The sequence below is a fragment of the Cariama cristata genome, unplaced genomic scaffold (genome assembly GCF_000690535.1).
Source record: "Cariama cristata isolate BGI_N322 unplaced genomic scaffold, ASM69053v1 scaffold3069, whole genome shotgun sequence".
In the NCBI taxonomy this organism is placed as follows: Eukaryota; Metazoa; Chordata; class Aves; order Cariamiformes; family Cariamidae; genus Cariama; species Cariama cristata.
This window is the reverse complement of record NW_009637231.1, coordinates 5,457-27,509: the sequence shown is the minus strand read 5'-3', so window position 1 is coordinate 27,509 and position 22,053 is coordinate 5,457. Positions and strand designations below refer to the sequence as shown.

General features: G+C 41.9%; 1 protein-coding gene across 1 annotated transcript in view; it reads left to right on the top strand.

Annotated features, from left to right (window-relative positions):
* Positions 1–19,812, top strand: part of NPNT (nephronectin) — a gene marked incomplete at its 5' end in the record, with an annotated part of 25,113 nt that extends 5,301 nt beyond the window's left edge. Inside the window, 8 exons of the mRNA XM_009708205.1 lie at positions 274–408; positions 1,566–1,688; positions 3,621–3,843; positions 3,901–4,082; positions 13,070–13,165; positions 13,561–13,659; positions 17,172–17,428; positions 19,717–19,812. Coding sequence (XP_009706507.1) covers positions 274–408; positions 1,566–1,688; positions 3,621–3,843; positions 3,901–4,082; positions 13,070–13,165; positions 13,561–13,659; positions 17,172–17,428; positions 19,717–19,812 — 1,211 coding nt within the window. The remainder of the gene's footprint in view (positions 1–273; positions 409–1,565; positions 1,689–3,620; positions 3,844–3,900; positions 4,083–13,069; positions 13,166–13,560; positions 13,660–17,171; positions 17,429–19,716) is intronic.
* Between the last annotated feature and the right edge of the window lie 2,241 nt (positions 19,813–22,053).

The window sequence follows — 22,053 nt, the reverse complement described above, 5'->3', positions numbered from 1 at the left end:
CATCTCTTGTCACTCACAGTAGTTGTAAAGGCTGCTGGCAGAGGAGGCATAAAAATTTGGGCGTGCGACCAAGAGCTGAGCTGAGACGGCACAGTCCGAAGAAGTGCTCAGGTATTATTGCTGCCTGACCAGCTTTGTAGCCAAAAAGACCTTATCAAAAATACTTTGGTTATTCTTCTTTCATTTTTCATTACATGAAATCAGTTTAATTTAGATACTATAGATTGTATTTTAACTGCTATTAGGAATAATACAGTTCCTTTGTTTCTACAGATATTGATGAATGTGCTACTGGGAGAGTTATCTGTCCACGATTTAGGCACTGCGTCAATACTTTTGGAAGCTACGTTTGCAAGTGTCATAAGGGCTTTGATCTAATGTACATTGGAGGCAAATACCAATGCTATGGTAATAACACCTTATTTCTTATGTGCGTGTAATAGAGCTGCGTATTTTAAACTGAAATTAACGGTTTAAAGAGGAATCTTAACTTATTATGGCTGAAATGTTGATGCAGGTTGTCTTCGGTTGCACTGCATCTTTGTTTTAGGAAAGGGTGGATTATAGAAATAGACTGTGAAAAAGAAAGCATAAATTTAGCCACCATTCTTTAACTGGTTCTCCTGTGGAAGCTAGTGGAAGAGCAGAGCTGATGACCCCAGAAATTCCTTTCCAAAGCCTTTGTCCCCACAGATTTCACTGTGCACGGGCAGTTGTAGGTCGGGAGCAGCGTATGAGTTTAGGCTACGTCTGAGCTGTAACGCAGGTGTGCTCCGTAGCATGCCCCAAGATCCAAGATAAGAAAATGTGGCTAGAGCGCACCCCAGCTCCTTCCAACCCAGGCTGCACAGCTTCCCTTCCCCTGGAGACAGGTGAGGAAAAGGCAGGGGTTGGGAAATAACCTGTCTTTGTCTGGACATGAGACTGGCATGCAGCTGGTGTATGCCCTTCAACAAAGATGTTCCCAGGTCCCACTGTCTTAGTTTCCCAGGGCCTCAACTGGTTATGATCCTTTCACTGGAAAAAGGAACACTGGAATTTGGAGATTTTTGCTTGCATTACTAACAACAAACATGGAAATGCCATATAAGATGTTTCAAGCAGTTTCTGCTTGATGTAGAGAAACAGCTATACAGATGTATAATAGAGGAAGCATTTTATGAAAAAAACAGTTTCATACCTGTGTGATTAGAGAACACACATATTCCTACACTCAGTTTTTCTTTCCTTGTCATGTCACCTTTAAGAAGCAGTTATTAAAATTGTAATCTTCATGATCTCAACTGCGATCTACCCACAGCACATCATGGAAGCTGATGCTAAGGGATAAACTGAGCAATACTAGAGTTGCACAGTAGTCCCTTTCACCCTAACGTTTGTATCACCACATTGATTTGTGGCTGTCTGTCTTCCTTTTCGCACTGGCAGTTCAGCTTTACTAAGTTTTTCAAAATTAATACTGTTTTTCTAATGACCATACTACTGTTTGTGTTTTTGCAGGGATAAGCGGAAAGTCAAGTGACTTTGATGTACATTAATTTTTTTTATGTCACTTTCTGTTGCAGATATAGATGAATGTTCCCTTGGCCACCATCAGTGTGGTAGTTTTTCACGATGTTACAATACACCAGGATCCTACAAATGCAAGTGTAAAGAAGGGTACAGAGACAATGGAACAAACTGCATACGTACGTAATGCTCCTTTTAAAAAAGGAATTCTGAAAGTAAATGTATCCCATGTTGTAAATTTTGAGATATAGCACTCTCAGGCTCAGTTTCTCTTAACTATTTTTAATACTTAATAAGGGGCCAGGGAATGTAGTCAGAGTTTTCTAAGTCTTAGGATGCCTTGGTAAAAATACCTTTCCCTGAGACATTTTCGCAATTAGAAAGAAATTTACGTCTCCCTATTCACAGCTTGATTCTAGAGATTGCTTCAGGATGAGAACAACTGAGTAAGCAGGGTCGGTCTGACCAAACAGTACCTATTGCTCATGCCCTGTTACTATGTACACTCTGCAACTGGCCCGTTTCAGCAGCTCGCCCCATCCCCTCCCCACCGCTCCCCAGATGTGAGCAGAGCCCAGAGGGAGGATTTCTCTGCAAGATTTCCCATTCTCACCTTTCTCTTAGGAGAAGCAGCCATCCCCTTTGGTACAGAATAGACCATTAGAGCTCCCCCACATTTGACATCCCTCGGGACTGTGCAGCTCTATAACGTCTGATGAGTCTTTTCAAGGGCCCTGTGTTCATACGTGGGTTCTGCTCTTTGGTGACTCACTGATCTCTTCAAAGAGCGGTACCGTTGCAGACTTGCTTCCTTTGGCTATAGCTGTCATGGGGTAATGTGATCTGGCTAAGGTGATCTTTCACAACCGGAGTGCTTGCAATTGTATGTGGGCACGCGTGATCTGGCTAAGGTGATCTTTCACAACCTGAGTGCTTGCAATTGTATGTGGACATGGTTTGCATGCTTTACTGGGACATAGTCCTAAGGTGCGTTTTATATTTTGATATACCATAATGTAAAAACCGCAGGGTATTCCAAAGAATAGTCATAAACAGGTGGCCAGAGAGAAAACCTTTTACCTGCTATCATCAAACAATTCATTGTTTAACAAACAGCAGTTCTTTTAAACTGTGTGTGGTGTTTGAAACACTTGTACAGAAAATATGTGACTAGAGTATTATTGGGGCTTTTAAGATCTCCAGCAAGATATAAAAGGCTTATTAACAAATAGAAAATTATAAATAACAAAACCGATGTTCTTATGTTTCATGTCTGCAGAAACTCCCCTTGTGAAACCAAGTTAAAATTTTTTGTCCTTTCTTTATGAAATATTGGGGGAGCTGGTTCTGTAGGCACTGTCACTGTGGTGTGGGTGGTGCTCAGTTCACCTCCTTTTTGTGGAGGCTGAAAAAATGCCATTTACTTCATTTCCTGGTGTTTCGCAAAGGTAAAGATCTAAATGAAGGCTATTGGCTTAGGTTCAATCTCTGCAAAATGATTAATGCTTATTGACGAGGGGAAAAGTTGAGAAGTGGAGAAGTCTGAAAGATAACTTTCTTAAGCCAAACTTATCTGTGCATCCATAACCAAAATGGTTGTGGCATTGCAGTCTTACTAAACTTGCCTCTGCTCCTGACTACAGACGTGTCCAGTTTAGAGGCCTGCTTAACACACATCTTCCTGTCCATGCTTTTTTACTAGCAGTGCTTTTGGGTAAGTTTTGCCAACTCTGAAAGAGAGTTGATGTTGAGAGGAGGTGGGGATGGAAATCTCTTGGCTCCTGTCCATGCTTTTTTACTAGCAGTGCTTTTGGGTAAGTTTTGCCAACTCTGAAAGAGAGTTGATGCTTGAGAGGAGGTGGGGACGGAAGTCTCTTGGCCTTCAGTCATTCTAAGTCATCTCTAAACTGCTGTAATGAGAAACGCTATCTAAAGGGATGTGATAATTCAGCAGTGCTGATGCTAAGGTGTATTCCTAATTAGTGGAAACATTCAGAAGAAGAAAAATTATTTCAGCAAAGACTCCCTGTGTCGTAATGAAATACACTGTTAGATTTCTGGAGTGAGAGACTCGGATGTCCATTTTGGACCCATTTTGATTCCCTTTGCAGTTATTGCTAATGTTACGGTTGAACCACCTGGTCCGTATCATATATTTAAGGGCAACAGCACGCTCCCTAAGGGAGGCAGTGGTAAAACCAATAGGATTGCTGATGTTGGAGGCACAAGGCAGCCCCTCAGACCGCTGTATGTACCTGCTGTTGTTACAGAAAGGCCAGTGACCAGGCCAACGACTCGTCCTACACCCAGGCCAACAACTCGACCGACACCAAAGCTAACCACTAGGTATGTGCCAGTGACAACAAGGCCAGTAACGAAGCCGGTGACCAGGCCTCCACCTCCAACATCACCTCAACCTACAACGTTAAGACCTACACTACCACCACAAAGAACTCCTCTGATAACGACTGAAGAGCCTTTACGTGTTCCCATTGAAACTACATCTTCCCAAGGAACTACAGATGACAACAGGATCCAGCTAGATCCTCAGAAACCCCGGGGAGATGTGTTCAGTAAGTAATTCTACACATCCTTTCATTTATCAGAATTTGTAGATGCAGTGAGGTGAAAGCATGCACTGTACTGTTTGGGGTTTTTCTGGAACTTTATCAATGAGAACAAAGACATGAAACTGAAAACGGTCATATGGTAAAGCTGCACAAATAATTGATTTTATTACTGAACAAAAATACCAGAAGTTCTGAAGCAATTCAACCAAAAATTTCGTATTTTTTTTTTCCTAAAATTATTTGTGAGTATATTATCCTGTATAAGTGCTTAACTTCATTACACTTTCAGATGAAAGTTTTGGGGAAATGAAAGATGTTTTATTGAAAATTATTGAAATGCAACATAACTCATAAGTGGTCAGTGGATTCAAATTCAGGGAGTTGAGAGTCACTCTTAGCGTATTTCCATAGCCTTATGAATGGTAAGAAATGGGACCGTGTCTGATTAACTAAAGACTGTTATGTCACCTATATTGTATGAATTTGAGTAGTCTTGGATGTTTATGACTAAGCAATGGGAAAATTACATAAAAATAACATAGAGGCTAATTTTATGGACTGCATCAATGAAAATGGATATATGAAAAGCTGAAGATAGCAAAGATTCTCATAGCATGAACACATGTCATTTTAAGAGCTGCTTTGAAATCTACAGCACCATTTCTGCACCAGCTTTAGTGCATACCACAGAAGACATTACTGTCACATGCCGTGTTACACATATCTGCCAAGAAATACTCAACACCCAATTTCATCTTTAGTTCTGCTGCTAATTTTAGAGACAGGGAGGGTGTGTTGGATCAGCCCTTCTCCTTTAGCTCGTTGTACGAAAACTGCTGAAGCAATGTAGTAGGAGGAGAAGTTTGCTGTCTCAGAGCAGGTGTACAAGCAACGTGGGAGTTTTCTTCTAGTTGCTTTGGCATCTGTGTGGTAAGTTCTTGGGCTGTGTTCTCTTAGGTCATTACACAGTGAAATATTTTCTTCCTTGTACAAAGCGTGTTTTTTTTTTTTTTCCCTGTTGATGTTTTATCTGTTGTAGACAAGTTTGATAAATTTAAAATGGAGACAAAAGCTGACTTAGAATTTGGGAAGATAAATCCTGGCACTACTCAGAGGAGTGTGCTTTTGGCTTTTTCAAGGTTATTTTTTAAACAATCTATATGCAGTTGAAAATATAAAAATGTTTTGATGTAAAATTCTAAGAAGAAATACAGCAAAGACTCCCAAAACTTGATATAATGGGAACCAATAGTTAAAAATACAGAGTTCTATGGCAATTATTCTAGACTTTAAGCATTGCACTTCCCAGGTGTCTCGTGTTGCAAGTGTTCTTTGGAATTCTAAAGCAGAGGGATAGTTTTCAGCTATTTTCATGGAGTCATAACAATCCTCTGTATAAATCTTATTATTTATAATTAGTCTTTCTGTATTGTCCCCAGAGGCTAGATTTTGAAGTTAATGCTTACATATGCCTCAGATACAGGGGTCTGGAAAGGGTTTTTAAGTTTGTTTTCTGACTGTAAGCTTACGTTATGGTACATATAACAAACACAGGGAAAAATGATCTTTGCGAAGTGTTTATCAACTATTTATTTAGGTCAGCTGCCACCCTTTGAGGTGTGGGATTATACATACATAGCTTCAACAGCTTCAGTGCACAATACAGCAGGATTTCAACAGGTCATGCACCAGCAACTCTTGACTGGCCTCAGTAGGTAGTACAGGGACAGATAGCTCCTCAGGTCAAGTCAATAGGTAGGTGTCTTTAATCTCATATTATTTCTTCTATCCCCTGCTAAAGATATACTTGATATACATATGTGTGTGATATAACTGCGCTCTAGACGATAGGAATTTGCATGATGCTAGTAGTGTGATCCTTAACGAAGCTGGTGTCTTTTTTTCTCTCCCTCTGTTTTTCTCTCCTTTCTGCTCTTTCTTTTCTCTCATTTCTCTTCTGGCCACTTTGAAAGTATCACCTAGGTAGTGGTCACGGGTGTCTCTTCCCACCTTCTCCCAGTCCAAAGATGTTTATCTAGGAAGTGCACAAAAGCATTTGTTTAGGATTTGAAACCTGTGGTCAGGTGCAAAACAGTTCTGTTCCAGAAGAATGTGCTACGTTGTCGAGGAAAGCGCTGTTAAGACAAGGCAGAACTTTAAACTGAAATAACTGGTAACATTTAGCTAACCTCTGATGCGCTTCTTATCTGCCATGTGGATGTGCCAAACCCTCCCTACCTCCAAAAATGTTTGTGGATTTTCACTTGCCTCTGTATTTCCTCAGGGAAGGGGCTTTTTCAGTGAATTCCTTCAGCTCCTTTAAAACTGTTGCTGTTTTGACTCGCCTACATCAGACATCTTTGCAGTGTTCCTGGGTTGTGGATATGAGCTAATTTAGTTTGGCTTATACTGAGCCTCTTTAGGTTCGTTTCCTCACACCATCTGCTTCTCCAGCTGAGGCAGCAAAGAAGCTCGTTCTCAAAAATGAATTTGCACTGTGGTGCCCATATTTCTGCCTGAAAAGAGAAGTGAAAGCCTCGCTCTTGCTGCCTTTGTTTCCCACAGGAGAATGCAGACAGCAATTCAGTCATCTTGTGACACTCTTTGTCTTGGAAAACAGAGGAGGGAATTGATGTTAGATCCACTCAGATCGTGAAGTAGGACTTACCTTCAGTTTTGTTAAGTCTTCAGAAGAGTTACGGTGTCTTTTTAGATGGCTGTTTCCTTGTTGTATCCCAGAGAGTCACAGAGGGTGTTGTTTTATCACACAAGGATGGGCAAAACCCAGCAGAGAGAGCACCGTAGCCGGCAACCACTGGCAATTCTGGTCTTCCAGCCTTTATCATCTGCTGAAGACCTCAGTATTTGAAGCTGTGTTTTTAAACTAGGTTGTTTTGTGATGCATGGACTTTTTACTTCCTTTCCCCCCGCCTCAGGACCTGAAGCCTTAGCCAGGCCTTGACAAAGCAGCGTGACAGTAAACACCGCTTTGCTTAGCCACCTGAAGAGGTGGTACTTCTGTTAGGCCGTCCATGGCAAAGGGGTAGCTGGTGCGCTGTACGCTGACCGATGTCCTCCTGCACCAGACCAAATCCTGCAAACGTCCTGGTGGTCTGGGATTGGTCCACATCAGGAGAGGACATGTGCCTGGGCAAGCGTACCTGTCTTCTGCAACATTCTCTCAAATTTTAATTTTTTATTATTTAACTTTTTCCTGAGCTTACGCTTGGTGACTTGTTGCTCCCTGTTTTCTCCCTTCATTTTTTTTTGACCGCACACTGAGTAAACCGGTCCTGAGCTTTCACTTCCGAGCACTCTTAAATGTGGTGCTCAGCTTAAAACCAGCTGAGGACCAGTGAAATTGGTCTGTTCAGTGATGACAAAGAGCACAAATGATAATCACATTGATAATGTTATTTAAATGGTTTTGCTGATTTTGAAAGGTATTGGGTTGTTACTTTTCTTTAGATGCTTTACCCTTTTTCTAAAAATGCCTGCAGTGACTTTAGGGAGCTGCTTTTTCAGAGAACAAAAAAATGAGTATTTTTTAAAATGGAATTCCTACATTTGGCCTTTGAACCACTTAGTCAGATGCAGACAGTGGAATCTGGCACCAAGGATAATCTTCTCCTGATATGGATATGGGGGGGAATGGCAATGAGGGAGGAATGCAGCGATGGCTTAATATTTAACTATTTCAGGACTGCTACAAACGACAGTGAAATACAGAGGAATCTCTTCTGGTTACTCAGATGAATAAAGTCTCTGACAAATAGAACGAACTTCTCAATGAGGCTCTGAATTTCTGCTGCCATTGGGATCTGGGTGATAAGCATTAAAAGCAGAAACTTAAAAGACAAAGCACAATACCAGATATCAGCAGAGCAACAACAAAACCCCTTATCTGTATTAAAAGATAGTTCAGCAATTTTCCTTCTTAGCCCTTAGCGGAGCTGAAAAGATTGGAATTAGGAGACTTTTCTCATAACAGCTATTAAAAAAATTTAAAGATTGGATTAAAACTCGATTCTTTCCGCTCCCCCTTTCAATGACTGGAAAGTCGTTAGTGCAGTAAATGCAGTTATGTGATCCTTGAAGCTGTTGAAAAAAGGGAAATGCTAAAAGCAAAGAACGTGGCTTTTGTTATTCCTTGATATCATTAGAGTAGCATCGTTTTACAATAGCGTTTCATTTGTCTTCACCGTCCCGGCACCGATGAAAATGTCTATGTCTTAATATTTAAGCATTTAAGATAGGCACTTTGTTCCTGTTTGGAGCTAAATCATAAGATCTAGGAGTCTTACAAATCAGACCCTCCATCAGTCGTCCAGCTAGTTTTATCCCCCGAGCTGACAGGCAAGCTTCTGTAGACTACTTACTTTAGCTGTGTTTCCCTGAGACTCACTTGGCACTCTGCACCTCCTGAACAGCTGCTCATAGGAAAGCAGGTTACTTTTCAGAAAATCTTCTGGAAAGATCTATAATCAGATGTTTGATTTAGGTCAAAGTTAGAGCCTTGTGACTGCCTGAGAAATGAAAGATTGGACTTCAGAGCGGTCGTACGCTAGCACCATCTTACCCTCTTACGCCAATGGTGCTGTGGTGGGTGGGACAGTCCAGGAAAGCCCTTCCTGAAATAATTCCCGCTGCAGAATTTGAGTCTGCGGAGTTCTAGGGAACGCATCCTGGACACTGCAGGTATCCAGACAAAAGGGTGACGTGTACCTCTCTGATGCCCCTTCTTTTTAGCCCAGCATATATCAAAGTCTTCCCTGGAGGAAAACAGGATGTATTCTTGTTTAGTAAGTCTGACTGACCTCTGGGCTACCCTTCCTTGTAGCCACTTTCCCCTGGTTCTGCGTGAGATCTCTTCACTTGTGGGGTTTTTCTGGAAGGGAAATTGAACAACTTTCAACTGTAACTATTCAGTCAAAAAATCTTTGTCCTTTTTTGTTGTTGTTGCTGTTTTTAACAAATGGGAAGCTTGGCCATGATTATTGTGTGGAATGGAATTGCGTAAGAACGTAGTGTTTGTTGTAAGGCAGAACGCCGCATTATTAATAGTAATAACAATTACTAATAAGATGAAGCTGCTCTCCATGTTTTGGTTTGGTTTTGTAACACCAAAACAGTGTTTATTCTGTAATTACAAGTAACCTGACATAAGGACGCACCATCTCTTATACTCCCAAACTCAGCAATTAGCAAGTAAATGGGGGAAGAAAAAAAAAAGTCCTACTGTTTTCCCAAAGGATTAAAAAGCTGAAAAGAAATCAGTCTTACGCAGTTATTAAACGTTCCCCCCCTCCCCGCCCCTTCATGCATCTATGAAGAACTTAGCCTGTGAACTTTGAGAATATCGTAGTGTTGATGAATTGGCTCACTCAGAGCTTATAAAATCCTCCAAGAAAAAGAAGCCAAGTTTATATTTAACAAGCTTTATCAAACCATTGCAGTTAAGTGAAAAGCACACTGATACGCTATATAAAGTACACAGAAAGGGCTTGGAAGTCTTGCAGAAAATAATTGTGCCAAATACTTTCTCCCACGATCGCCACTCAGCACATTAGTCGTCGTAGCAAAAAGAAGTGTACACATGGATCGTGTTTTGAATCCTGCATCTCTTACGGTAACTCTTGTTTCGTATCGAGTGCGCATTCCTCTTGTTAGGTTTGAGCGCTGAAGTGACTGGTTTAAAGCTCTGCAACACGTTCTTCTAGAAGTTCAGAACAGCAGTGTTTGGAGAGGACTTGAGAGAAAAGTTTTGAAGAAATATTTTTTTGTAGAACTTTAATTATAGGCAACTATATTGACTTTAATTTGGAGAATGCTTGTATGCATGCACAGATGTAACTCAGATTTGTATAAAATAGCAGTGCATTAGAAATGGTATTTTAGTAAGTAAACTGAAGTAGTTTGGTAAATAAATTCCTAATATTTCCTGCAGTATTTTCCATAAACAAGAGCTATGGGGGACTGGGAAGGGGATCCCCACGGCAAGCACATACCTTGAGACCGTGACCCCTGAGTATCCCAACAGGCGTTGAGCACGGCATGCTCTCTGCCGCAGTGTTCGTTTAGAGCCCTGTGCGTTCCTGTCTGTGGTCTGAGCCTTCGGTCCCTAAGAAAAACATAAGGCGCAGGGGAAGGTCAGGAAGATCTGGGGGTGCAGAGTGTTAAGTTCAGTGTCAACCTCGGTGAGAAGGGGACAGGGGCATCCCGTCACTGGTGGGTGTGTGGGGGCCTGAGGGTGATGGCACTGAGGTTCCTTGCAGGCTGACGCCCTCCTGCAGCTCGGGGAGAGGGCAGCTTGCTCTTCGTCTGCTCCCGTGGGCTGGCTGCTTCCCATCCCTGCGCCGTCTGGATGTGGCGGAGGTAAAGACACCTCAAGAAAGGGCTGCCTGTCCATTCTGGACCGGTACCTACAGTATGTATGAATGCTGCGCTCAGCGGTTTTGAAGCCAACTGACTACCTGTTCTTCATAGCGTAGGAAACGAAGTGTGTCTTTTTCCCTTAGCGCGGTCTGAGAAGAGGAAAGGCAAGGCGATAATCCCTGGGGGTGCAGCATCGATGGGTCTCATGCGTGGGGACTGTGTTCCACGGGGAGCAGCAGCCTGCAGGGTGGTTGTAACGCGAGGGCTTATCTAAGGCGAAACCGCAGTCAGAGCGCTGTCCTGCCAGAAGTGACAGTGGGTAACGTGGAGGATGCTGTTAGTTCAGCAGCTTTGTACATAAATACTCCTGCAAAATTTGCTGTCCCAGGTGGGTGGCCACAGTAAGCCCAAGAAATGGAATTACCAGTTGTTAACATCCCTGAGCAAACACACCGCAGCTGAATTTAAATGGTGCCGATAGCGGCTGTGTGTACCGCGGCGGCGGTGCCCTAGGCACACACAGTTCATACGCATCCCTGCTCCCTAAGCTGCTGCTCGTCCATGACTGTCATGCAGCGGGAGTGATGTAAGAGCGTGTACGCCGTTACGCGTCAGAACAGCTCATACTGCCGCGAGCAGCCCTGTGCAGGGGGGACGGATGGCAGCTGCCCTGCTTACGGAGCAGCAGAGGTCTTAGCAAAGACAGCAGGATGCTGCTGGGGGGACTAAGGGTGAACGATGGTTTTGGAGCATTCCTGGTCTGATCCCCCCCCCCGCCTAAGGTAAAAAGGATTTTTTTTTTTTTCCACTAGATAATTGAATATAGTATTTGTGCATAAATGTACTGCAGGGTGATTGTTGGCCTGGGTGGTGTGGCCACTATTTGTAAGGTTTCTTTCACATTTGTAAAGTTTCTTTCATGTTAAATCTCAGAATTCTAATCATGTAAGCAAAAAACCAGATTGAACAAAGCAGCAAACATATTATTACAGACAATATATCCTTAAAAATTAACAGGCCTTTACTACCCAAGCCAACCTAAAGTCCCAAGTGCCTGTTTGAGCATTAATATCCTAGACTGCAAAGAGACAAAATCCAAAATCTACAAAGGATTAAAAAAAAAAAAACACAGGGGAAAAAAAAAAAAGAAGAGATGCAACAATTCCAAAAATGACTATAATATTAAGGAGTTAAGCAGTTTCCTACAGGCTTCAAGCTTTTTATTTATCTATTTTTATTATACGACATTTCCATCCAAGATCTGTAGCTGGTAATATTACTTTTAAAATACATTAGCATTTGGTCGACCTTCTGTCAGGCTGCTGATTTTGTCCTAATTCCAAAAAGCAGGAAGCTACTTCATTCTTATTTTTCGTTTTCCTCTGTCTTCTGGCTTTAGAGGAGCTCTTGCAGCCCTGCTATTTCCATGTTGTCCTAGCGCAAAAGAAGTTCCTTTTTACCTTTGATTTGATTTCCTGAAAACAGCAGCCCTTTTTTTCCATTTAGAATTGTAAATCATCTCAATTCTTTTTGTTCTCGCTTGCCCAAGAAGCCCGCAGAGACGCTAAGGTACTTATTTTAGCACTGCAAATGGGAAACATGTCAAGTTTTTACTAGATAAGGCCCTTACAAATGCCACAGGTGTCGGAGGTGTCCATAACATCTAAGGACGTGTCTGAAACACATTACTCCTGTTATTAATGATGCGCTAGACCTGCCTCTAACAAACAGAGGCATTTCCAAGACAGCTCTATCCAGTGCGAGCTGTTTACCTCTAGTTGACAGCTGTCCGTCAGGCATGACATCGGTGTGTTATTTCTGGAGACTGAGCCTGGCACAGCATTTTCAGAAGCGAGTGGAAGCCTTTGTATTCACCTGACTTTGGCAGCCGTCGTTCCCACAACGACCTCTTAAACTTCAGGTTGTTCTGGCTGCTGAATGTCTCATAACCTTCGGGCCCGTCGTTAATCCCCGAGCGCATTCCTTCCAGCAGCTGAAGGAAAGCCTGCGTTGGAAAGCAAAAAGTACAATTACAGTTGAATTCCAGCTTCCCCTCCAGCTCTTCCTTCTCAGCTCCCGGTACAATCCCGGTAATGGTTTAGGGAGCGCTCATCCTGCGCAGACAGAGGGACGTACCGTCGAAGGGTGGGTGTGCGTGGGGCCCCTTCCGAACACCGCTGCTCCTGTTGAGGTTCTCCTATCAACATCTGGGCAAGGTGAGTGGGTAGGAAAGGGTGAGCAAGGGCTTTAGTGTGGCTTTATTTTATTGAGAAACCACTATCTTTAAAAGTGCATGTGGAGGGGAATACTGTGCTGCCAGGTTAAAGCTTTTTTTTGCTTCCCCCTCCCTGGTTAAAAAGGCGCTTTCATTTGAAGAGCCTTTAGCAGATTTGGAATCACCTTTTTACAGTGCTCAGATAAATGTTACAACATAAATCATAAATCACATAGGCATAAAGTTTATGAATCTTCATGTCAGATATAATTAAACATATTGACTTCTCCAAGAAAAGCACAATGCCCAGCGCTGCTCTGCTGTTTTTTGTTAAAGATAAAGGTAGTTAGTGATCTACTTCCTTATCTCATTCATTTCTGAAAAACTGTTTTTCTCGCAGTTCCCCGCCAGCCTGGAGTGAGCAATAATCTGTTTGAAATACTTGAAATTGAAAGAGGGATTACCGCCGATGAATTTGAAGCAAACGATGACCCAGGTAAAGATCACGCCTCCTCTTCAGGGCCTAGGGTTTGGGATTTTTTTGAGATTTCTTGGGTTTTTATACATTTTTACAGGCTTCCTACATCTTGTGGCCCTTGTTTAAATGATGCTTTTTACAAAGAAAAAAACTCACCACCTAAGTGAACTTTTATGGAGTTTTATTTCCTAACAGATTTAGCACAAAAATAGTGTGAATTGTTAATAATAACACTAGCATCCTTTCTATTATTTTAGTATTTTTGTAGATTCTTTTTCTAGTGCTCCTTCTGCTGCATTTAATTTCCATATTTACTTGCTCCTGTCAGCCACAAGAGCAACTGCTGTAGTCCCTCAACCAAAACAATCTCCAAATCACGTTGGTTTTTTGACCTTCTGCTCTGTTCTGCCTAGGTGTGCCGGTGCACAGCTGTAACTTTGATAGCGGACTGTGCGGGTGGATCAAGGACAAAGATGACGACGTCCACTGGGAACCAGTGAGAGATGCGTCAGGTAGGACGGCTACCTGTGTACGATCACATCCTGTACCTGAAAAACCACCCAGCCTTGAGGCTGATGACAGTTCTCACGTTTTGATGAATTTACACAGCTTCTGTTCCCTTTGGTTCTGGGATATACTTCACACCCACACCTCTTCTGTGTGTAAAAAATCAAAACAAACAGAGGGATTCCCAACATGAAGGAGCAATTGAGAATTTGCACTTTTTATCATAGCTGGTATCTTTACAAGAGGAATGTCTCTGAAGGAGTAGTAAATGTACTCAGTAAAAGATTATCTGTCTTAAAAGAATCAGAAACAACAAAAATGTGGACTAGAGAACAACTTTTATTTATGGTGAAACAAAGCTTATTTTTCAAACTACCACACAAACATAATTATTTCTGTATTATCAGCAAAATTATAGAAATAGTCTTTGTTCTGCTGCCAAATATAATGTTCCAGTTTAATTTTATTGAATTTTACTCCAACTTACAGCAACCTGTATATAGGACAACTGTTAAATCACAGGAAGGAAGAGAAGTTAGGTGCTCATATGCACAGACTTCTGAAAATGGGTGTGTTTGGGATGGTGAGAGGTGAATGAATTTGAGCGGGGAGCGTGTGTACTCGCCACTTGGAGGACAGGAGAAGACTGGTGTTGGCACCGGTGGTCAGCCAAGGCAGGAACCCCTCCCGCTCCCACGCCTCGGCCGCTGTAGTCCCAGCAGAACTGTCCATCTGCACTGCTGGCACTGGGTTGTATTTTGTCCCCTGCTGGTTTTACTGGATGGCACTGGGAGGCTGGCTGGCCTTGCCTGCATACCCTTCCCCCCACAGCGCCGGGGATTAGACACACATCTCTGGCTCCGCGTAACGATGGGATTACTTCAGACCCAGAAGAGCAGCCTTTGAAGTGCACAATGCTTACGTTATCTGAGGGGATGGCGGACTTGGGGAGGAAACGCGCGCTCAGGCGGTAAAACGTTACAGGTTAAGTTGAGGGAGGCTGAGGGCGCAGAGAGCCATTTTCCTTGCGCACCACCTCACCGGAGATGTCCTTGCGCTGCCACTGCTGAGTTTGCCATCCCAGGAGGTGACCCCGTACCTTTTCCAGGGGCAGTGCTGTCTTCACTCGCCGGGCCGGCCCCCTCCCCACCCGAAGGTGTGCTCTGGAATGGCCTGTGCCCAGGAAAGACTGGGAGAGCAGCGCTCCTTCCCCCGGCCGGCGAGGAAACGGGGAGCTGGGTCCTGCGAGCAGGGCGGCGTTCTGAAAAAGATCGCACACAATTCAAACAGCTTGGATTTAAAAACGCTTTGTTTCTGAGAAAGTCAGTCACTCAAAGCTCATTCATTATCTGTACTCAAAAATAGTTGTTAATACACAGTAAGTTCCAGAACTATGATTTTTAACTGGCTTTTTTTTAGACTTTTTTTATTTTTTTTCTCTCCTGCATTGCTTCCCAGTCAGGGACAATCTCAGCTTTTTATTTCCTGCATACGTTCTGCTGCTGTTGACAGAACCTGTTAAAACTAGTCCCTTGAAGTCCCCCACCCCCTCCCTCCTGTCTGGAATACCTTGTTGCAAGGATTTATTTTCACAGCTTGTTCCCCAGTGTTTGCTTTCACCTTTCAAAGTTTGCTATTTATTGGTTTATCAGAATCTGCATTTTGAAAGGTGCCACGCTGAAGCCTTATAAGCTTATCTTGCACGCACAAAATGCTGATTTGAGGGGACCTTCTCCTGCAGGGGCTTGCCCACAGATACATTGGCTTTGTGCTTACCTAAATCTGTTTCCTATTGATTGGATTCAGTCACTGTAACTATCTGAAACAGATGCAGTTAATGAGTCAAGTCAGTACTTTTGTAGTGATAGACTTGTATCTACAACAAACAGGTGCAGTTACTTAAACTCTGTTATGCTTATTTTAGTGACTTTGATGCAAAAACAATGCGTTAAAAAAAAAACAACCAAACAAAATACTGAACCGAAACAAACCCAAAAAACTTTAATAGATCCTTGGACAAATGGATCTCACTTCATGCCCAAACGCAGATCTGGGGCCCCAGACAGCAGCATAATACTTGGCTTTGTTCAATCTCATTGAGGCCAAAGAACCTAAGAACCCGCGTAGAAATAGTGAATTGGAGACAAGGTTGGCTTTCCTTTTGAGTGTGTGACAAGCCCTGGTACACTGTCATTAAGTCTCACAGCTTTTGAGGGAAATCATTGTGGCTTTCAAAAAGCAGCTTTCAAAAAATAAAGCTCCGGGTGAGTAGTAGCAGGGCAACAATTCAACTGAAAAATATTTTTCTATCCTATAATTAAGTAAAGACTGTGTATGCCAATAATATTACAAACCTCCAATATTTCTATATCATTGGTTTCAACTAAGGAGCCACCTTTGCCTTAAGTTCATTAAACCTTGATTTTTTGATTAAAAAAAGATTAAAAAATCTGATCTCATAAAAAAAAATAATTCCTAGGTTCAGAGAAAGATAAGATTTTTTATTTATTTTTTTTCAAAGTGAACCCTCCTCCCTCTGCTAATTTCAAATTTTAAAGCTATCATCCACCTTGGAAAAGTTTTAATGAAAAGTACAAAGGAAAAATACAGGTGTGGGTTTTCTCCAAGATACGAAGTCTCATTTACTGTATTTTTAAGTGCCTGTGTGAATGGGCGCGTGGGACTTACGGAAGTATATGCCTGTTTGGTTTGGTGGGTTGGGTGGTTTGTTTGTTTAATGGATATTGCCATACCTGACATCCTCTACTTTTCATGTTCTGGGTGTTTTTATGAAGGCAGCTTTACTTTCTACATGATCGGAGATAATAGTAGGGTTTTGAATTAAGTATGTATGTTCACTGACAACTTAGTACCGTTAGAGAAGACTTCAGGGAGTCTATCAAGTTAACAGCCATTTGGAAATCATTACTGTTTCTAGCTTTCTGTATCGAATCCAGATTAAGAGTTTAAATTATGGCTAAATAAAAAGGGTATCCATGTTTGCAGATGGATACACTTTGAGACTTAACACAAGTCCCAAACGAAAGGCAAGGACAGAACCGTAGCTCAGTTAGATGATAACATTGACTCTGGCCTTCTCCTTCACCTGTCCCATAGCAGACAACTGCAACTTACAGGTCCCCATAAAGGTACACAGGAGCTCTAACCGTGCAGTCACCAAGGGCTCGTCAGAAATGAAGCAATACATGGAATTTGCGTTTTCAAAACAAGTATTATTTGCTTTGTAAAAACAAAATGAGATGGACAAGACCTAACGCGGTACTAATGTGAACAGAAGACCAGCACTGTAACTCTTACCCCACAGGAGGCAGATCCATTGGTTCTGGTTCATGTTCCTGCACCTCTGTCTATCCCTTATTTAAGGCTCACTGGACCTTGTGGAGCCCTTTTTCATTTTTTGATTTTTTAATGACTCTTGTGCATTTGGTCCTGCAACACATTAGAATGAGGGGAAAAAAACCCAACATCAAAAAACTAACCGCCTTTTCTTTTTCAGGGGGACAGTATCTTACCATCTCTGACCCCACAGGCAAAGAAGGAGGGGTCGCACATCTCATCCTGCCCTTGGGTCCCACGGCTCAGGCCGGCGACTTGTGCCTGTCGTTCAGGCATAAGGTTCCTGGACCACATTCTGGTGCCCTCCAAGTCTTTGTAAGGAAAACCGGTGCTCACGGACCAGCCGTTTGGGGAAGAAATGGTGGCCATGGCTGGAGACAGACACACATAACTTTACGAGGACTAGGCCTCAAGAGTGTAAGTACCGACACATGTGCTGCCTTTTGGGGTTTTTTGCATGAGACGCTGAAGACACTTAGTGTAGCACTGGACTGTTTGTCTTCTGGCTCCACTTTCAGCCTCTGTTTTTCTACTTTGACCCCTGCCAGTGGAATCACATTAAGGATAAGAGAGTCATTGTGCATTTTTTTTTTCAAATTAGTTTTATGCAAAAAAAAATAAATCCTACCTACAGCAACAGACACATAGGAAACTACAAAAGGGCCTGCACTGAGCTACCTTGTGCAGCCTCTTTTAAGGGAATCACCATGTAGGAAAGAGCAGCCTAATGGACAATGGCGTACTGTACCTGGATTTCCAAAAAGCCTTTATTGAGACTTCTCCTGCTTTAAAATAATACAGTGCCATGAAATAGGAAGCATCATCCCCTGTGGATTAGTAACTGGCTAAACCAGGGCAAAGATGTTGAAAATAAATAATTTTTGATAATGCAGGGAGGTTACATGTGCAATCTCACATGGTTTTATGCTCTTCAGCATACCTGCAGCTGATCTGGCCAATGTTGACCTAACTATGCCAATAACACAAAATGGTTGAGCGCAGTCAAAAGAAGCTGTCTGAAGCACCATGGAGAATCTTTTAATACCTGGAAATCCTAGAAACATTGGGTGATAAACCGATATCAAAAGCTCAGCATTTTTCTTCGACCTCTGCTTATCTTTGAAGGTAGTTTCTATTTCAGGTCTGAAGGAGGGGCTTGGGTACTTCAGAGCCTGTTTTGCTCTGACTTACTTAGATATCAGGTGGTCTAAAGAGTTCACGCTTCATAATGTTCATGGTGGGAGCAGGCTATAACGCCCACACGTAGTCTATAGTTCTAAAATTAATATTAGAGCTGTAATTACTGCAGACAATTTTCCAAAAACTTTACCTCAGCAATAGTAACAAAGATGCCTGACCTTCTGTGAGCTGTAAATGAATGTGGAGATTTAGAACAGGTGAACAACGTATTTGCCACGTGCTTACCCTTTTTCTCTTTTAACACTTCTGGCAATCCTCAGGTCTGTCTCACCTGATACAGCAGTTCATTAAATATATTTATATTTTATATGTATCTTTATATCTATTTAAAAGAAAAAAAAATGAGTTTGAGAGACCCCAAAGAAGATGAGCAGTTCCCCTTTGCACTGTCCCCTGCCTCTCCCGACCACTTCAGCAGTAGCTGCCCGCAGGGCTTGCCCACCATAACCGATTTAATGGGGGGCCTACTGGAAACCCGAGGAGAATATGAATGGAGACCAGAATCCTTCATCACACTTTCTAATGAATTAGTTCTGTGCAAATTATTTCTAAAGTACACCCAAAATCAGTCATTACTAAAAAAATTAATTCAGTGTATTCAACGTAGAGTTTCTCTGACCTCCTCTGTTCCTACTCCTTATTTAAAAGAGTGCTTTCATCAAGCATCCAAATTATTTTTCACCACTGAATTTCTGGTCTGTGAATCTCTATTAACTCTTTCCAGCTCAATGATAACAGCAGACTCTTAACGAAGTTCTGCTGAGGGCTTTGAAGAATTTTTAAGCCATGGACAAAAACACTGACCGTATTAAAGAGTTCAGGCTTCTGAATCTACAGCAGTAGTACAGGTGAGCAATACTGATTTACAGGAAGTGTTTCTTAATCTCTGATTTGTGCTCCAGACCTTCTAGTCAAGCTTCATATTTGTTGGATTTCCCCTGCTCAGGCTTAATCTGGACTGCTAACGATCTGTGTAAATCCATGCCCAAACTTCTGCCACCATTTTGTGAGGAGCCGGTGCTTCTGTAGCTTACCATGAGTCTGCAGGAGCCAGAATTTGTTAAATAAAAGATGGGCGTTTCTAGTTCCCACAACTAAGGCAGCTGCAATGGAAAGCTGCTCTATTAGACATTTTCCAGAATACAGAGAATTTTATGTTTGCCATGAGGGACAGTGAATACAAGGCAGAGATGATAGGCAGAAAGCACCCGAGATTCTCTGATGTGGAAGTTCATCTCACCTCGGCAGATGGTGCAAGTGGAACAACTCTGTCCTGAGCTGCTTGTTCTTCACAAAGCTCCTGCCAAAGAAGCGAAGAAGGGAGAGGATCAGAAATAGAAGCCACAGCCATAACTCTGAGCAGAATAAATAGGTTTTTGTGAGTCAGTGACAACTGCCCGAGCGAGCTTCTGCTTTTGGTTTCTTACTGTTGAGACCTTTCTGAACCAAAGCTTCTTTCATTTTACTTTATTTTGGCACTCAAGCTGTTCTATTTCTCTTCCCAGGTTATTTTCAAAGGGGAGAAGGGGAAAGGAAGAACTGGGGATATTGGACTAGACGATGTGATCTTGCGGAGAGGACGCTGCTCTGAAGAGCATTAGCAAAGACAATGGACCAGCAGGGTCATCTCCTCTAGCCTTTCTTGTGCTACTGTGTACCAGGCTTTGAAACAGAACTGCACAAAAAAGAAGGTGGAGAGTGACAATTTCTTTGTGGTCTGCTAAGTGCAATCTCACTGAAACTTCACTTAAAAACATGGAGAGCACCTCCCAGGATTCAGGAACCCCAATCCCATGCTGGCTGTTTCTATTAATCCTTGCCCCTAAATCCTATTTTGTGTGTAATAACTCTATTCCCTGTTAAGCCTGGTGAGTACTTACACAAAGAGCACTTCTGAAAAAGGGAGAATTAATTACAAGTGGTGGCAAAAGAAAGCTCCAGCTCAGAAAATTTTAGTGTTAACTGATAGTTGTTATCTTCCCATAGGGCTGCTCTTTCCTTGATTAGATTTGAGAGACAGTGGGATTGATCTGCCCTCAGAGTCACCTCAGATTAGCAGAAGCCTGGACCTGAACTTTGGCTTACTGCCATTGACCTTTGAAGAAGGGTTTGCTTCATATTAAATAGCATTTATTTTGGTGTTGTATCTGTATTAACGACAAGCAGTTATATAGTGTAGGCACTGCATCCTGTAATATTGCTACTGCTGTGTTTTGTGTATATGTGTATGGTTACCAACGTATTTAATATTTACAGACTCTAGTTGCAAGGTAGTTGGCAGCTGTGCTTTCTTGTACAAGAGAGGAGCTCAGCGTATTCTTTGCTCCCGCTGGTCGTGCCAATAGCTGCATTACCAAAGTCAATTAATGGTGCTCTTTGAAAAATGCTTGTGCAGTTTTTCATGTTGTAATATGCTGAAGGCAAAAGACCAAACCCTCACCTGATGTAGACTGGCATCTGATAACGCTGTACGAGTTTGCATTTAGCTCAGGAGCGAGCCCTGAAGACCTCTCAATCCTGCAAGGAACTCCTGGTGCAGCTGAAGAGGGAGCAGCCCGGAGAAGGTGACTTCCATCTTGTAAGGCTGAGCCCGTTGACACGACCAGGAACGGTCCCTTCCCGCAGGTGGCACAAGCCTACACGTAAGAAAAAGGGCGGCTGCGTTAATACTGTACGAACAATTCAGACCATGAAATGCCTTGAGTGATCTTTGTCAAGTGTCCATATTCCATCCAACCCTGCTGTATATAATAAACATTTTGTTCTGTAGAACTAGGACAACTTTTAGCTCTAGCTGGAACTAAATATTGATCAGAACTTTGGACTAATTTTTTAGTTATGTATCATGCATGTGGTGTGCAGTTTCCCAGGGAATTCTTCTGTTTGGTTTTTTTTTTTTTAAATGAGGAACATCACCATCATTGCTGCTAACAATTCTAAATTTTGACAAAGTAATCGTGACACTTAAGAAAATAAAAAAAGATTGATAAAATGTTGTTAGTGGTGCAGCCTTAAAGCTTCAAAAATGTACATATCGAAGAAATAGGTCTCAGATCTTTTAAATACTTAAATCCAATGTAAAATAAATGTTATCTTCAAATCATGTAATAAAACCACCATTAAAAAAATTCACGTTAAGCCTTGCACAAAGTCCACAGAGACAGAATTGCAAGACCCTTAGAGGTCATACTCGAAACCCCTGTTTCTGACAAAGTACTCTTTTGAAAATATGTTTCCAGTTTGACACCTAGGACAAAGCACAGTATGTAGAGCGGAAGTTTATTTAACCAAACTGATAAGTTTCCTGCAAAACTGTATCAACAAACATTTTGAAAATGAATAAACAGTGCGTTTGTAAACATTTTTAAACTACGTTCCTTCAAATATGATCATGATCGTTTTCTCTTATGTTACTTTGTAATATGTCAGAAGTATTTGTGAATAGTTGAAATACCTTGTCCTTATTTTAAAGTAATCAGTAAAGGAGGCTGTTACTTGCTACTAATTGGAAATGTTGTTTTCATTTCTTGATCAAAAGCCTCATTTTTATTGCAGTGAAATGAACCAAAAGATAACAATGCAACCAAAGTGAAGTAGCTCTTGTTACCAGATTTAAAAATAAAGGTACAGTTTCACTATAATATGACAAAACATTATATGTATTATTCAAAAGGAAGAATGACAATTTTCAACCTAGCTTTTTCTAAGAACAGTTTCACAGGTAATTTCAGAGCTGCTGCAATATAAAATGTCCATTCTACAAGAAGCAGCAGCTCCCGTAGTTCCACACACACTACTGGACCCGCACAAACTGTTAAATTCTTGGGCGTCTAACACCATTA